This window comes from Rhizopus delemar, genomic scaffold (assembly GCF_000149305.1).
Source record: "Rhizopus delemar RA 99-880 supercont3.4 genomic scaffold, whole genome shotgun sequence".
NCBI classification, from domain to species: Eukaryota; Fungi; Mucoromycota; class Mucoromycetes; order Mucorales; family Rhizopodaceae; genus Rhizopus; species Rhizopus delemar.
The window spans coordinates 2,151,783-2,168,534 of record NW_027137830.1 but is presented as its reverse complement, the minus strand read 5'-3'; the positions used below and the strand labels follow the sequence as shown (position 1 = coordinate 2,168,534).

Genomic DNA, 16,752 nt, shown 5'->3' with positions numbered 1-16,752 from the left:
AAAAAAAAAAAAAAAAAAAAATAGAATTTACGTCACACTCAAGCATTTGTCTTGGCAAAAACCTTTTTCTTGTAGTTTTTTCATTTTTGTACAGAATTTTTTTATAATAGCTGATACTGTCATGACAACATTAATGGCCGTTCGAGATACCATCTATGCTCTTACTTCATGCTGTTTTCCAAACCCAATTATAGCTGTTGGTAAACAAAAATTTAAAGTGATTAGTTTATTAGGAGAAGGGTACAATATATATAAACAGTATAGCATAAACTGTACCTGACTTACGCCGTAGAGGATTTTCTTTTGTTTACTTAGTTGAGAATGTATCTAGTAGACAACGATTTGCATTAAAGAAGATTAGATGTTCTACAGGAGATCACAAAGCCATATCAGACGTGATGCATGAAATTGATATGTATCGTTTATTTGACAATAATGAAAATATCATTAAGCTAAAGGATAAACATATTATAACAGAGAAAGATGGTACAAAATCTATTTATTTATTTTTTCCTTATTACAAGGTAAAAGAAACCCTTAGAAAAGAAGTGAGTAACAGTTTCATAGAGAGGAAATTTACAAGATAATATTGATTCAAACAATATAAACAAGATATGCTTTCCAGAAAGGGATTTGTTGGTATTTTTCTTAAAGATATGCTTTGCACTTCAAGAACTTCATGGGCATGCTGTTAATAATGCCAATATACCTTATGGTAATATTTATATGATTTGTGCTTATAATGGAAATATAAACTATGTTTATTTAGCTCATCGTGATTTGAAACCTGAAAATATTCTTATATCAGATGATGGAAAGTCGCCTATACTTATGGATTTTGGATCTGTCACTAAAGCAAGAATTACAATAAACACAAAACAAGATGGTCTATTACAACAGGTAATAGCAATTATATAATTTATGTTAAACTATCGCTTAATACAAGTGTTAGGATATTGCTGCCGAGTATTCAACTATGCCATACCGTGCCCCTGAATTATATGACATAAAGACAGGATCAGTATTAGATGAAAAAGTAGATATTTGGGTAATACAATAGGATAGGACGACAACAAAACACTAAAAGTAAACAAATAAATAGAGTTTAGGTTGTACACTTTTTGCAGCTGCATATGGTCAAAATCCTTTTGAAATCAGTGCAAATGAAATGGGAGGATCGATGGTGTTATCGATACTGAATGGCAATTACAAATTTCCTCCTAATGACCTTTACAGTGAGGATTTTAAAGAATTGATCAAATGCTTGCTTATGGTTGAACCAAACGAAAGATTTGATATTTACCAGGTATATTTTCCTCTTATTGTAATGCCTTTAAATGACTCAGCTTTCCCTTTTCAGACTATTTCCAAAATTAAATCATTGATTGGTGATATTTCTGAATAAAAGAAATATACTGGATTTTCATCAGATTTTGGTAAAAAATAACCACAGATTTTGAAAAAATGACATGATCTTTTGAGGAAAGCTTGGTGAAGATTTTGATATTTCCCTTTCCCCTCAGTTAATAAACCATGGCTGACAACATGAATTTTGAATATTTATCTCTCAGTGAGAAAATAACGACAAACTTGATGTCGGTGATGAGAGTAAATTATGAGTTTGGTTCCTGGTATTACGGAGATTGATGAAGAAAATGGCCACGTATCGCAGTTACAATGCAAACCAGATCGGCCGTTACGGTTCAAAAAATAGTGGGAAGAAGAGGGTACAGTTCTCCCAAGTAAAAAAAAAGAGGGCCTAATAAGGGTATCATAGCCAACGTGAAGCAGCAACATATCTAATTTGTTGTTGCAATTGTAGATAGTTATGCACCAATGACTTTAGACCAAATGAATCACAAAATTTTGGTTGAATTCCCTAATCTCACAGTTAGCAAAATTGCCTTCTACAATCATGTCCGTAAGCATTGTGCATTGAGTTTCAAGAGGCTCAAAAAAATTTCTGAAAGAGAAATCCAGAAGTGAAGCTCCAGCGAAAAGCAACAGTGCTCGCATGGATATCAGATAAAGACATGGACTTTGAAAAGAACTATGTCTTCCTTGACGAGGCAGGTTTAACCTCCACGTCAGCTGTTCTCGAGGTTAGTCTGAAAAAGGTGAACCTGTCAAATCTATCGTTCCTACCTTCGAGGAACTTCGATTGCAATCCTTGAGGCTACTTCTGCACAAGGAATAATCAACTTCTCCTTGAGAACCAATTACAGTAACAGGCAGCAAGAAAAGGAAAGCTGATGGTACTGTTATAACTATTTTCACAAATTATTCATACATCTTCAGAAAAAAAACTGCGTGTAGTTTAAAAAATAAAAATTGATTCAAACAGAACAAAATTTCATAAATTTATCAATGCATTAATTGCGGACTGTATCTAATCTTGTCCATAAGAATCATAAATCATTCTCAGATCCTAAATTTGGAGACTAGAATAAACTACGGAGAGATATGTTATTTCCTAATTGGTACTTTATGAAAATTCGCCAAGTCGCTTGGGAACAATCACAATGTATAATACATATAGCAAAAAGACAAAGAAATATATCTCATATATGGATTACACACTTCTTCATCTAAAAAATAAGCTCTAGTGAGCTATATAGTTAATAATAAAAATATAGAACAAAGGGGGATAGTTGAAATAAAGTTATTAAATACTGAGGCCTATGTTGATATTTGAAAAGTCATCCTAACGGAAATAAGCAGCAATAACCAAGCATTGAAACATCATTAGCATAGGTGACATTATAAAGAAAAGTATGCGGTAACAAACCTCTGATATACTCAACAAAAGCAAGGAGTAGCCTACAAGTTTTAGTATTACTACGTCCCTTTCTAGTTTTTTTTTCTTTTTGCAGTCATCAATTATTTCTAGTTGTCAGATCTGAATATTCAAATACATATTTTTCCATTACAAGGCGGATTGACAAGGCCAAGAGTATTATTATTTTCCGGAAAAGAAGCTCTCATTTCTCTGGCTTTCTCAATTATATATGAGCCATTAGGACTGAACCATAAGGTAATACTCCAAATCTATAGCTATTATAAAATAATGACAAGGTCAATAACAAAATTCACAGTATTTAAAGTAAAGTTATTCTTTATAAATATATTGAATCGATATCTTGGAAAGAAAAAAAAACCCCCCTTTGACTTAGCTTTGTGATAATTGTTTCTAATGATGACTTTTCCAAATGGCACAGTTGGGGCATCAACCATGCATATCTATCTAAAAAAAAGGCAGCTTTTAATATTTAGTGATCGCTAATAATCGTATTTTAGCCAAAGTACTAATAAATGAGTCCAAAGTAACGCCAGCTTCTTGTAAATGGCTCTTCTTTTAGGCTCTGAGCAGAATAGAGAAGGTGGTATCATTGGACGAATGAACCAGGTCAAAACTCAAAAAAGGAGGGATTTTCCATGACCTGATTTACACCCTTGTTTAATCACTTTAAATTAACTATAAGATGAATATAAAGTATTATACAGAAAATTCATTTACATCGCTATTGTGATGACCCACGCTGCAGAAGAGAAGTTTGTTTCATAAGAAATTAGCTAATATATTATTTGAAAGTAAATAGGCGAATAAGATAAGAATGTAGAGCAGATCTATCACCCTGTTCGCTTTAGGTGTCTATAACCTTGATATTAAATGGTTAATAAAAACGAGAAAGAAAAGATATGCGTTTTGTAAATATATATTTACTTGTGTACTCACTGTATTGCATAAATTAGGAAATCTTCTTATTACTCCAAGGCATACAACACAGCTCACTACGTACGGTTTTAAAGGTCTACATACTAATTTCGGTTATTGTACAACATGATTTTTCGTTCGAGACAACTTTTAAATATCATATGAGTCCACCAATGATCTATTTTCAGTTCAGCAGTTCTTTTAAACTGTTTATATTTGTATAAAGATATGATTGAGAATGTATCACCATAAACATTCAACAGAAGGGACATATTAAATGGTTACATAGATATGTATGATAGCCTGTGTTATAAACATTGAAAATCACCATTGCACAGCATAAATAACAGCTTTTCTTTTTCATTAAATCTGTCTTTCCAACTTAAATAGCATGTACGTTTATGTCAAATGAGAAGAGTCAAGAGAAAGAGGAATGTTGCTTCGTTTCTAAAAATATACACTTAAAAAAAGCTAGCCAAAACATTCAGCTTTGTATTTCCTTCAATCTGAGTTGCAACAGTGATAATGGTAATGCAGCATATCAAATTATAAGCTACTTTATTCATATAAAAGGAAGCTTCTTTGGTCATATCATCACTTATATTACCAAGCAAATTTCATCAGAAGATAGCTCTGCGTTTCAAAACAGCTTCATCAGGTGACTGATGTATAACAAAATTACCATCCGCCAAATTAGAGCACAATGCTATTGATATGATGGCATATATAAACCCGCCTTTATTCCTCTTTTTCTTTCTCTCTTCTTTTTTTCACATATCAAAATATTAACTTAAATATAAAATGCCTAAAAGTATATTTTCACGTATGATAGGCTTATTCTCATCAAAGCCAAAAAAACAACAAGCAAAACCAATACAACAAGAGCAAACAGTTGAAGCAAATTCACCATTTACACAGATTAAAACAATTGAACCACCACGGAAAGAGCAAGCAGAGGTTCAACCAACGAGTAAAGAACCTTTATTTTTTGATACCAATGAAGAAGGAGATGAACCTGATGTGAGCAGATTTATTAGAATTCAGGGTGACCATCCACAACTAGACGAATATTTAAGTAAAGCAAATCAATATTCAAAGCATGAAGAACATGATGAATACCAGACTGTTTCCTCTATAGCCTCTTCTACCAATATATCACTAGAGGAAGCATTATTTTCCCGCATTTCATCAGATTCTATGACAGAAATTACAAGCTTTTCATCATCAAGTCCCAAGATAGCAGTACGTGCGCAGTTATCAGCCAACCGAAATTCTATACAATCTGAAGTTGAACAATACCAAGTTGTGGACATTAATTCCCCACAGAATAACAGCTCTAGTAACACAACATCAAAAGCCACTACTAGTAGTCATCTAACCGCAGTCAGACCAGGTAGTGAGCGTTACTTTTGTAATATGTATACCCAAGCTCTTTACTACCTTTCTCCACAAAATAAAGGCTACAGCCCAGCACATGCATTTCGCCTTCTTGAAACAATTGCTATCGAAGGTGGTGAAGTTTATCAACAGCTAGATGATTTAACAAAAAAGATTGTTGCTTTATCGCAATATCGTGCAGGTAGAATGTTGTATGAGGCAGATTATACTGAGGAAGATGACACTTATAACCATCACCAACAAAATGCTTTAATGTATCTACTACGGTCACAAGAAAATGGGAATCCTCTTGCAATTTACACTTTAGGTGTTTATGCGGAGGAGCGTGGTAAGATTAAGGAAGCATGTCAATTTTACTATGCTGCTTGTAAGGCCGGTGTATTGGAAGGTAAGATGGCTTTTGGTCGAATCGTTTTGCGTCACAATGTGCCTGGATTTAAGTTGGAAGATGCTATTCATGCATTAACTGAAGCTTCTGATGAGGTATGACAAAACAATTATTTTTTGCCCCTTTTCTTTTTACCCTCGTACACTTCCCCAAAAAGATATCTAAAAGCGGGTGGGAAAGCGTGGCTTTAGACTTAGTACTCATGCATTCTTTTCCTTTTTAGGGTTATTCATATGCTTCCCTTACATTAGCAATGTACTACGATCAACAAGATCAATTTCAGAACGCAGTGAAATATTGTAAACTGGTTGATTTGCCTCCTATTCATCCTGTATATCATTATTCAAACTATATCATGAGTTGCATCTACCTCAGGGCTGGTCATTTGGACCTTGCTCATATCCACATGGCTAAATCTGTAATGTCGATGCATAATGACGAGAGTGGAGTCCACACAAAGTCTCCTGTGGCGTTAAGAAAGCTTGGTATTTTTTGTCTATTGGGCGTTGGCGTATCAAAGAATCCTTTGGATGCCTTTATGTACATCGAAGAGGCCTCAAGGCTTGGAGACAGAGCTGCTTTAATCATTCTTGCTTATATGTACACCTTTGGTATTGGTTGCCAAGTTAACCGTGAAGCTGCACTCAAGATATATGAGCGTTGTAAAGAAAACAGCATTGCTGCAAGGCTTTCTTGTGGTTTGTTATGGATGAATATTAATCAAGAGCGTGCTTATCAAGAATTTCTCTCAGTCATCAATTTCAAATGCGAATTAAACCATGAGGAACATTGGGACATCAAATCAATCAAGTGTGAAGCTGCTGTCCGTATTGCAGTTTGGAATTTTAATGGCATTGGAGGCGCCAAAAAAGACCCTCATGGGGCTGTTTTTCTTTTACAAGAACTGTCAAACAAACGAAACTATGTTGGTGCTTACTACTGGCTTGCTTGGGCTTATTTAGAAGGCGTTAAGGACACAGATGGATCAACTATTTTACCCAAGGACCAAAACAAAGCGTTTCATTATTTTTTAAAGGGTGCAACAAAAAACCACGAGAAATGCCTTTATTGTGTTGGCCTTATGCTTCATGAAGGGTATAGCGGAAATTCAGGCTATCAAAAGCAGGATGCATTCCAATTTTTTTTGAAAGCTGCTAATTTGGGTTATGCAAAGGCTCAAACACAAGTAGGTATCTCTTACTTTCATGGAACTCCGCCTGTAGCTCAAAACTTGGACAGAGCCTTTGAATATTTTATCTTGGCCGCCAGACATAACGATACAGAGGCTGTAATTTATTTGGCCGACTATCTTTTCAAAGATTACAGCAAAAGCAATTATATCAATGTGGTACAGGTGTACAGTGAGCTCAGTCGTGCAGCATCCAACAATAATCCAGCAGCCTATCGTATGCTTGGCCTAGTTGTGAATAAGGATATTGACCTTTCTTCTACCTATGTACCTATCTTGCGAAAGCTTGGTAAAGATAATCATCGGGAACTATGGGATATCTACCAAAAATCTAAAAATGAATCCAGTAATAAGGATATCAATTCTCGATTTGCATTACGTTGTCTCTGGAAAGCTCTGGAGCTTGGTGATCATATGTCAGGTCGATATATTTGTAAACAGCTCCCAAAAATGACAGAAGAAGACATTGTAAAAACAATAGATATCTTTGAAAAGGCGGAAGGTTCCGTACCTGAGAGGTAAGCAGATTAATGATACACTCACATACAACAATAATCACTCAACGGTCTTTCCTTTTTTCTAGAATGAGCCTTTCCCTGGCAAAGTTTTTGAACGTGTGCAATAAAAAGCGACTTTCATTGAAAAAATACTTGGAGGTAGCAAAATTTAATGATTTAAATACAACATCCGGCTGGGAATCACGTCTCCAATCTGCAAAATTGATCATACTAGAAAATCAGGGAAAAGCAAGAAGTAAAAGTTTAATATTTTCCTACCTTCAATCGATGGTAAAGTACAATGGAAAGAACCTGTTTTGGCCCTACATCCTATTAGGTAATCTATCACACATCCAATAACATGTAACTTTTAAAAATAACTAACATATTGCATTATGATTAGCCAAATGTCACGAAGAAGAAATTTGCGTAGGTTGTAACAAGTTTGTGGCTATTTCACTTTATGAAAAAGCGCTGTCATATCGAACAAATCATGGGCAAGCATCTGATAATACACCTGATACTATGCTGGAGGTCAGCATTCGGTTAAAGCTGATCAAGGATTATTACGACTCTTATCAAGATAGCAAGTTGAAAGCCCAGTTAGATGCTTTGGATGCTTTACTGAAAAAGCTTGGTAATAGTAAACAAGCTCAAGAAGCATTAGCGGAAACACTGTATTATAGAGGTAAAAACTGGAAAAATAATCTATTCGTACTTTATCCAACAAGTTTTTCTATTTTCTAGGTCTACTATTTTTACACGATTACAGCATGCCAAACAACAGAGACAAGGCAAAGGTCTGTCTTTTAGAATCATCCAAATTTGGTAACATTTTAGCTCGTCTTGAGTTGGGCTATTTCTATGCTACTAATGAAGGCCAAGAGGATCTTGCTGAGGCTTGCTTCTCTGATGTAGCAGATAGCAAAAAGACCTCTATTGATTTCCAAGGCAGACTGGTAGAAACTATGATCAGTTTGCGTCCTCAAAGAATGAAGAATCCTGCAGAAGACTACCCCAAAGAATTTTTACAGATGAAGCTAGCAGCTGCTGTTACTTATAGCTTGTTTGATATGGAGCGTCAAGCAGTTGATTGGCTACGTGAGATTCCTGATGAACCTTTGAGCCAAATTTTACTGTTTTACTATAAAATGAAGCCACCTACCAATCGGACCTCTCAAGCCATCAGCCGTCTATCGGATTTAATGGCGCCTTTTGAAACAGATCATTCCCTTGACTATAATGCACGAATGATCCTGAGTTACGGTCAGTTTCGCTTAGGACAATGCTTTGAATTTGGTCATGGGACTCCAATAGATGATGCAGCAGCAGCTGAGTATTACAACAAAGCATGTGCGTTTCTGAAAAGCAATGAAATGTACGAAAAGCTAGCAGAAATCTCACAAAAGAATGGATCAAATAATGCTGCAGACTTGTTTCCTACCCTGTACAATGCTGCACACAACAATAAAGATGCAATGTTCAAGCTTGCTCAGTACTATGAACTCCAAAGAACAAAAGGATCCTTAGAGAAAGCTATTGCGCATTTTCGTAAAGCTGCTGATCTAGGTCATACAGAGGCTTGCTACTGCTATGCTAAATATAGAATTAAAAAGACTGCGGAAACAGCGATTCGACAAGAAGGGGTCGCTTCTAGTTCTAAAATTGCCGCTGACTATCTCCGTTTGGCAGCTAATAAAAATCACGGTCCTGCCTTTTATGAGCTTGGTATGTTGGAAATGAAGGCTGGTATGTTTGAAGAAGCGATAGATGATCTTATGGAGGCCGATTTTTTAAACTGTAGCGATGCAAGTTATCAACTAGGTGAACTGTATTATACTGGATTTATTGGTGTCGTTCAAAACCAAGTGACGTTCAAGGTTAATCAAAATTATGAAATCTCATTTGATTACTTTATGCATGCCTACCAAAATGATTCAGCCCATTTTATGGCCATCATCAAAATAGGGTCTTTTTATGAACAGGGTATTTTCAAAAAACAAGACCTTTCAAAAGCTAAGCAATGGTATATGATGGCCTTTTCTCTTGGAAAAGGCAATGGTGCTGCTGAATATGCGCTTGGCTGTTTGGAAGAAACAAATATTGAATTATCAGGTCTAACACCAACGAACGAGTTACGAAAGACTGCTTACGAATGGTTTGTGAAGGCAAACGCTTTAGGAAACAAAGATGCTAAGTTCAAAGTTGGTGTCTATCTTCTTAATAGCTGGTTGGATCCTCATGGCCCGGACACTGAAAAAAAAGGCCTTGAAATATTAATTGAGGAAAACAACGACAGTGAACTGAAAGCTATGATCGTGTTGGCCAAATACTTTGAAAGAAAGGGCGAATACCAAACTGCTTTTAACTATTGGAGAAATGCTGAAATGCTGGAAGATCCTGAAGCACTAGAATATATTGGCAAATGTTACGAAGAAGGCCTACTTGGACAAGAAATCAATCTCGAAAAAGCACTCTCTTACAAACAGCGTGCTATTGAAGCCCGTAAGCATGCAAAAGAGACGCAATGTAGCGTAATGGGATTTCAGTCTGATTATTCAGAAGAACGAAACTAATAGATATCAACTTATGTCTTTTTACTATTATATCATTTCAACTTACTTCTATATAATATTTAATCATTTAAAACAGAAAGAAAAAAAAGCCCCCCCCTAAATATACATGTAATTTATTAGTACAACACACTTCATAAATAATATATTTACGATTTTTCTTTAATATATAATAAAGATTTCTTTTATTAAGCTATAGTCATAAAAAACAACTATATACATATTAATTAAGCAACAGGGGAGAACACTGCTAATGAAAATAGCCTGTTTAATTCGTTTTGTTGTATTCTATTACTTTTGTTGTACACCACCAGTGGTGCCAACAGGAAAAGCAACATCATCTGGTTTATATAGATTTTGTGGCTGTTGATGTGCAGGCGAATGTTCCATATTATTAGCCATAGCATAATCTTGAGAATTGTATGGTTGTTGCGCATGTGGAGGTGAAGAATAAGCAGTGTTAGGAGCCATCCCTGAATTGTTATCATAATAATATCCACCGTCTTCGTAATACCCTTGCTGCTGATGGTGTCCTTGAGGATAGTAATAACCTCCTTGAGGTGAAGGCTGCATGCCATAATCATCTTGACGGTACCCATAATGATTGTAGTCATCGTTATAATAGTTCCCTTGTTCATTTAATCTTGGAAGAGTTGGTGATATAGGATTATTGGCTGTAGCCATTGTAGGAACAGCAGGAGCAGGATTACGGTGCTGAGGAAAATCACCCAAGCCATAATCTTCAAAGTCTGACTTATTGTTACGGCCCCTTTTCTTAGTGCATCCACCGCGACGATTAATAAAAGCAATAAGGCCACCAATTAGTGCAAGACCAACTATAAGAATCCACATTAGTAAAGTTTAACAATAATTTTAAATTTTTTTAGCTTACCTACGCCTCCAACAACAGATCCAACGATAGTAGGAGTATTGTTGGGCTCTGTTCTACCTGGATTACCAGACGAAGGAGATGGTGTAGCAGAAGTAGTAGAAGCTCTGCTGCTTGTGAGAGAACTAGAGGAAGAAGTAGCTGAACTTGTTGTCGAGATTCTACTTGATGATGAAGGCTGTACACTTGATGAAGCTGCTATAGTAGTAGTAGTAGTAGTAGTTGAGGAAGGCACAGCGCTGCTTGAAGCAGGAATAGAGGGTTGCAAAGTTGATATGGTAGTTGTTGTTGTAGGAACTGAAGAAGTTGGCGGAGGATTAGTTGTAGTTACTGCTGTTGTCGTCGTCGCTACAACTGATGATGCTACTTCAGTTGTTGTAGTTACTGCAACTGTTGTTGTTGTTGCGGTTGTTTTCGCTGTTATTGGATCAGCAGAAGATTCAGCACTGGATAAAGGGTCTCTTACTGATGGTAAAACCTGACAATCAACCTTTAAAGGTAATAGTTGAAATAAAGCTATCGTAAACAGCAGCCATTTTGCAGGTAATGGAACTCTCATGTCTTTCTATAATTGATAGTTCCTTAGATCAAATTGAGCAAAAGACTAGTTAGTTATTTTTACCAAAATGAAAAGGCAGAAGAAAGAAAGAAAAAAAGGACAACAATGTGAAAGTGTGAGAAGAGAATTAGCACAGTATTCTTTCAGGTAATACCACAATAAAAGTTCGTGTCACCTCGACACAATAAGCTTTGTTTTTTGTACTCTTTACTTTTCTTTATTTTGCTTGGGAGACATTTCCAGGTTGCAGCTAATGGGTGGGATTTAGGCTTTCTTGAGACTCAGCGCAGTCTGTTGTGAGACAATCATGATAAGCTATTTTTAAAAGTACCCAAGGTTTTTGAAATCGTCAGTGACTAATCTTTGCCCCGATAAGACTATGTATAATCACACGGGCCTTATACAATGTATTTATCGCGTAACTAGAAAGAATAAAAGTGAAAAATTATCTTATCTTGCTAATCATTACAAACAAAAGGCAAAAGAGGATTTGGTAACTGAGGTCTTTTAACTAAGTTTCTAATTCCGACAGCTTTTCTTGTAATTTACACTTTTCCTCTTTCTTTCTTTTTTGCATGTCAATAAATAGCGACGAGAAAACCCTATATAGACCAGTAGCAGCTATTGCAGTAGTGAGAAATCCTATAAAATCTCAAGATTTTGAACAATCTGATTTTCATTCCATTTCAAGACAACCTGATCAAACACTATATCTATTTGTAAAAAAACCACGTACTGATCACGCTTGGCAATTTCCTCAAGGTGGCATCAAGTTTAAAAAACGTAAAGAAACGTTAAAAGAAGCTGCACTAAGAGAGTTATCAGAAGAATGTGGGAGTGATCTCCAAGTCAAGATTCTTGAACAGGAACCATTCCATATATACCAATATGATTTCCCCAGCGATTTTGTCCAAAAGAAAAAAAGAAATTACAAAGGTGCCCAAGTCCAGTTTATAAGAGCAGAATGGATCTCAGGTCAGTGCCAGCCTGACGGGAAAGAGATTGTTGACTTTGCTTGGCTGACGCGTGACGAAATATTGCATTTTGTATCGACTGAATATGGAAATGGCATCATGCCTCTTTTTAAATCATCATAATAAATTCGCTTGCTTATATTTTCATGATTTGCAAATGAAGATAAAAACGTATATCATTTGCAGGAAACTTCATAGTTGAAAATAGTAAGCAAATATGCAATTAAGCATTCATGTATTCTTCATAACAAATCATTGGTAGATAAAAGGAACGCATCGGATACAGTTGCTTAAATTTATCAAATGTATACCAATTAATTAAATACAGTTCCAATTTCAGATATTCTACTTCTTGTTCCTGTAATTATGAAGTATTCTAAATCTCCTCAGTTCACAATTTTGGGATTTGTTGCAGAATTGTTTTTTTACATACCAAAGTTAATTATTATTTGTTATAAAGGTATAACCCCTTGTTGATTTTCTTTTTTCTGACAATGCTGTTAAGCAAACTACAAATAATTATTTAAAAAGTTGTCAATGCGTTGTAGAAGTTAGTTTAAGACGCTTATTAAAAGGCTTGCTGCATTAAAGTCTGTCTTGTATAGGCCATCCTCTTCATCAATATTAATGCACGGATATCTCTGTTTCATGCTAAAGCTTATATTTCTGGGATCTCTTGTGGAGTAAAGCTTCTTTTTTACTGGAACATGCATCAACATTATTAATTTTTAGAAAAAATGGGTTTGTATCACAACCCCTTCTCTAAAAAAAAGAGGGCTATTACAAATACATCAGAAAAATCATTGTAAGGAGATGGCAAATAACAAACAGTTACAGTGAAAAAGTGGCAAACAGAATATTCGGGATATAGTATTTATTGAAACCATAAAAATAAGGGTTAATTAATCTATAATCGTGCCAAAGTTATGTTTGATTATACAAAAGCGTATATTTGTCATCATAGGAATCCTTACGGAGCATTTATTGTAATAGACTCCAGCTTATTTTTTTCTTTTTTGTTGTAGGCCAAACTATAATTAAATCCAAGTAATTATGGCATAAATCATAGCATCAGTTACATATCATTTAAGAGTATGTACCTTAAACTTATTTTTGTTACTCCACAATAGTTTTAGAGAATACGTTTTATGTCTTTGAAAGAAGGGAACGGATAATATATTTCATTATTTAATTTTTTTCCCTTCATTATAAAAGCCCCTTTGATTTGTTCCTTTATTCTCGTGCTATACAAAAAAGCATGTATAAATACAAACTTACTTTTGATATAATCCTTTATCGACTTATTGTCTTTTCGTTCTATCTGCTTACTATTGACAATGGGCCTATTCAGTTTCCGTAAAATAAATAAAAAACATAAACAAAAAAGCATGCTTCCAATTGATCTTACTTCAACTGACGATGGTAACCACTCATCAATCTGCAACAACTTTATGCAAGAAAGCGCAATAACCAAAATAACTCAGAGTAGTTTGATGAGTGAAATCTTCAGCGAACTTCCATTGGTAGGCTTAGAAGCTCAGCCTTCTCATAAAGGTACACCTAATTGCATAAATATGTTTAATTTTCTAACATTTTCATCATGATTTATTATATAGCTAACGACAGTACTTGCAACAATAAAAGCATCCGTCATTCATTGTCCCTTGGATCAAAACGAATTCAAAATTCCCAGCAACTATCAACAGTTAATTCTCCTAGCAATTCAACCATTTCTACTGGCAGTGCAAATTCGATTGAAACAGATACTACCTTGATCAGTTCAGGAAGGTCGTCTATAAAAAGTTCTTCACATTCAAATAGTGAAGTCATTGATGCCTTTTCTTTTACGGCTTTGTCTTCAACCGAAGAATCTTCCTCTTTGCATGGTTCAGTAAAATCAGAATTACAGTTTAAAAATACAGATTCTCAAAAGAATTTTGTAAATGAATTTCAGGGGTCGAGCGTAAAATCAATATTAACACAAACATCCTTATCAACCTCTCAAGATTCTCCTGAAATCACTATGTCTCGGATGAAAGACAGACATCGTCAGGAATGTCGGAGATCACATTACCGGATATCAAATCATAATGAACTTGTTGACAGTAGTGCTTACTCTTCCCGCTGGACGATTTCTTTAATAACACCTCAACAATTATCATTCAACCATGCATATCACAATAATTCATCAGCTCTAATACTTCCTTATCAAGACTCTACAGTTCAGTCTAATCAATCTTCATGTATCCTACCAATTTCATCTGCACAGATGCCTCCTACTCAATCCCTTTATCATCCCCACGCCTCAATAAGCATGGCCTCCCTTACGCCAAATCATTTAATTTCTACGTCAGTGAACCTACCTCAATCAAGAAACATGTGCTATTCTCAGTACCAATATCCTCTGTCGCTATATGCACCTAAAGAACTTTTGTCGCACAATCCTATGCTTTACAGACCTATTCCACATACATCCACTACCTTAAACATTTTACAAGCCAATTCTGCTTCTGCTGAAGATCAAAATCAAAAGTTAATATCACCTATCTCTTGTAACTTAACTCAGGACATAGCTAAGCCTGACATGATGGACGTTCTCATGAAGCAGCAATCCTTCCATAACGATGATGAAAAAAGTCTCAAACCGAAACCAACTCTGTCAAAAAAAAATGCTTGTAAACTCACTAGCTCATCGTGCATACATAATTCTAGAGATGAAAATCAGACATGTAAAATTGAAAACCTCACAAACACTGGCAACATAAAATGCATAAAAAATACCTCAAAAGATCATGAAATTAACCTTATGCGAAAAAATAACAAGGAAAAATGCAGCTCAACCACTAATGATCTTCATTTGCTTGATAATAAAGTGAATTCTCTTGGAAATGATGAGGTATTGGTGGATAAATTAGCAAAGAAAGGCTGCTGTGAAAAACCAATTAAAATTCAGAGTAATTGTTGCAAATGTAGTAAATTCTCTATCATCATCTCATGCTGCCACCATCACCATTATAAAAACAACAAAAAGAGTTGTAAGCTTCATCAACATACCCACCATTATAAAAAAGCTCGCCATGATTTCTGTAAACAAAAACCACTGTTTGAAAGAAATCATCATAGTTGCTGTAACATGAACCAATATCGAAATTGTCAAAAGCATTGTTGTATTAAAAAGGAAGTTATTGACGGCGCATAAAATTGCGATATTCGATCCTGCTCAAGCCACGTTTTCCTCTCCTTCCTCTCTTTTCTCTATCTGTCCCTCCTTTTATTGTTTAACGACCTTTAATATATATATATATATATATGTTTATAAGAAATCCCTCCCCATTATAATAATAAACGAATAAAAAAAGTCCAGTATGTCTTGGCAGCAACTCTTCTCCTTATATTATATTGAATAAAATATCAATGTTTAATCTCATTAATGTGATTTAAGAAATATGTAAAAGGAAATAACGAGAACAAGGATTTTAAACATAACTATTTTCTTTCTTTGCATATTTTGTTCATTTTTATACGCTTTTAACCAAGCGGAAAAGAAAACCCTGAATAACACTGGTATTAATGTTATTACTTTTAATGACAACTCCACCACAGAAGGCCTAGAGAGTGAATAAGCTAAAATTGATAACTTGAAGATCTTAAATTTATGGATGTATTTAATTTGGTCGAAGTGGATGCTACGACAAGCCTTTTCAATATAAACAGAAACACTGTCTTCAACAAAGTGAGAAGCAGAAGAGAATATCTAGGTAAGTAACTCTTGTGAACCAAAGAATAAGCTTTTCTTAGTCATAATTTAAACGTCTTTTTACGAAATCGATTACATCGGGAAGATTGAGTAAGATAGCCGCTTTGCTTTTGTTATGATAGTGAGTAGCAAAGGACATGGCAAGAATAAAATGCCAACAAGGTAGCCATTAGTAGCCCTGAAATTAATAAAGATAGCAGTACTAGATTATCACCTCTTGGCTGTAAAATGGAGCTTGACATTAGTCATGACCTTGTTTTTGAAGTTACTAGATAGCTCTTGTATTAACTCTTGTACATCTTGAACTTTTTTTCTTCGATAAACTGTCATGAGGCATTTCGAAAATTGGGCCGTTCAGAAAGTTGTTGAAATCCCAGAGCCTTTGAACACGCTCAGATTCTTTTCAGTTTCAAATGGTGTAAACTTAGAAACTTTAATGTCGTACTTATATTTACACGTGAAAGAACCTTTTTTTTTTATATATCTCTTTACTATACTCCTTATTCTTACCAGCAGTCAATGGTAAGCGACCGGATTTAGTTGAAATTTTCTAAGCTATTTTATTTAATAGATCAGTAAATTCTGCGCATGTATTTGCTTCGATCTTTATTAAAACAAGCTAGTGAACTCAGAAGGTTAAAGTCGTCTTGAATAAGCTGAAATAATTACAAATAAAAATTATGTGTGGAAATATGTTTTGTTTTATTGAGTTATAGATTGAATGTATGTAGAATTCAACCATTAACAAAATGGTACGAGCTCATGACAATACTTGCATGACTAAAAATTACGCAATTAAATATGGTATTAAAT

The 16,752-nt window shown here is 34.9% G+C and overlaps 5 protein-coding genes across 5 annotated transcripts; 4 read left to right on the top strand and 1 right to left on the bottom strand.

The window, feature by feature from the left end:
* Nucleotides 1-133: 133 nt before the first annotated feature.
* RO3G_06297 (uncharacterized protein) lies at nt 134-1,060 on the top strand (the record flags this gene model as incomplete). Its single annotated transcript, XM_067660887.1, has 5 exons — nt 134-200; nt 316-524; nt 655-715; nt 770-900; nt 953-1,060. The coding sequence occupies 5 exons, from the start codon at nt 134-136 to the stop codon at nt 1,058-1,060; spliced, it is 576 nt and encodes a 191-aa protein (XP_067516988.1).
* An 855-nt stretch (nt 1,061-1,915) lies between these two features.
* RO3G_06296 (uncharacterized protein) lies at nt 1,916-2,359 on the top strand (the record flags this gene model as incomplete). The annotated part of the gene is made up of 3 exons (XM_067660886.1): nt 1,916-1,921; nt 1,971-2,102; nt 2,345-2,359. 3 exons carry the CDS (start codon nt 1,916-1,918, stop codon nt 2,357-2,359), a joined length of 153 nt encoding a protein of 50 aa, XP_067516987.1.
* A 2,157-nt stretch (nt 2,360-4,516) lies between these two features.
* RO3G_06295 (uncharacterized protein) lies at nt 4,517-9,741 on the top strand (the record flags this gene model as incomplete). The annotated part of the gene is made up of 6 exons (XM_067660885.1): nt 4,517-5,596; nt 5,725-7,208; nt 7,274-7,524; nt 7,591-7,875; nt 7,935-9,692; nt 9,737-9,741. 6 exons carry the CDS (start codon nt 4,517-4,519, stop codon nt 9,739-9,741), a joined length of 4,863 nt encoding a protein of 1,620 aa, XP_067516986.1.
* A 310-nt stretch (nt 9,742-10,051) lies between these two features.
* Nucleotides 10,052-11,208, bottom strand: RO3G_06294 (uncharacterized protein; the record flags this gene model as incomplete). The annotated part of the gene is made up of 2 exons (XM_067660884.1): nt 10,052-10,596; nt 10,653-11,208. The coding sequence occupies 2 exons, from the start codon at nt 11,206-11,208 to the stop codon at nt 10,052-10,054; spliced, it is 1,101 nt and encodes a 366-aa protein (XP_067516985.1).
* A 2,362-nt stretch (nt 11,209-13,570) lies between these two features.
* On the top strand, nt 13,571-15,381 carry RO3G_06293 (uncharacterized protein; the record flags this gene model as incomplete). The annotated part of the gene is made up of 2 exons (XM_067660883.1): nt 13,571-13,736; nt 13,799-15,381. The coding sequence occupies 2 exons, from the start codon at nt 13,571-13,573 to the stop codon at nt 15,379-15,381; spliced, it is 1,749 nt and encodes a 582-aa protein (XP_067516984.1).
* Nucleotides 15,382-16,752: the final 1,371 nt, after the last annotated feature.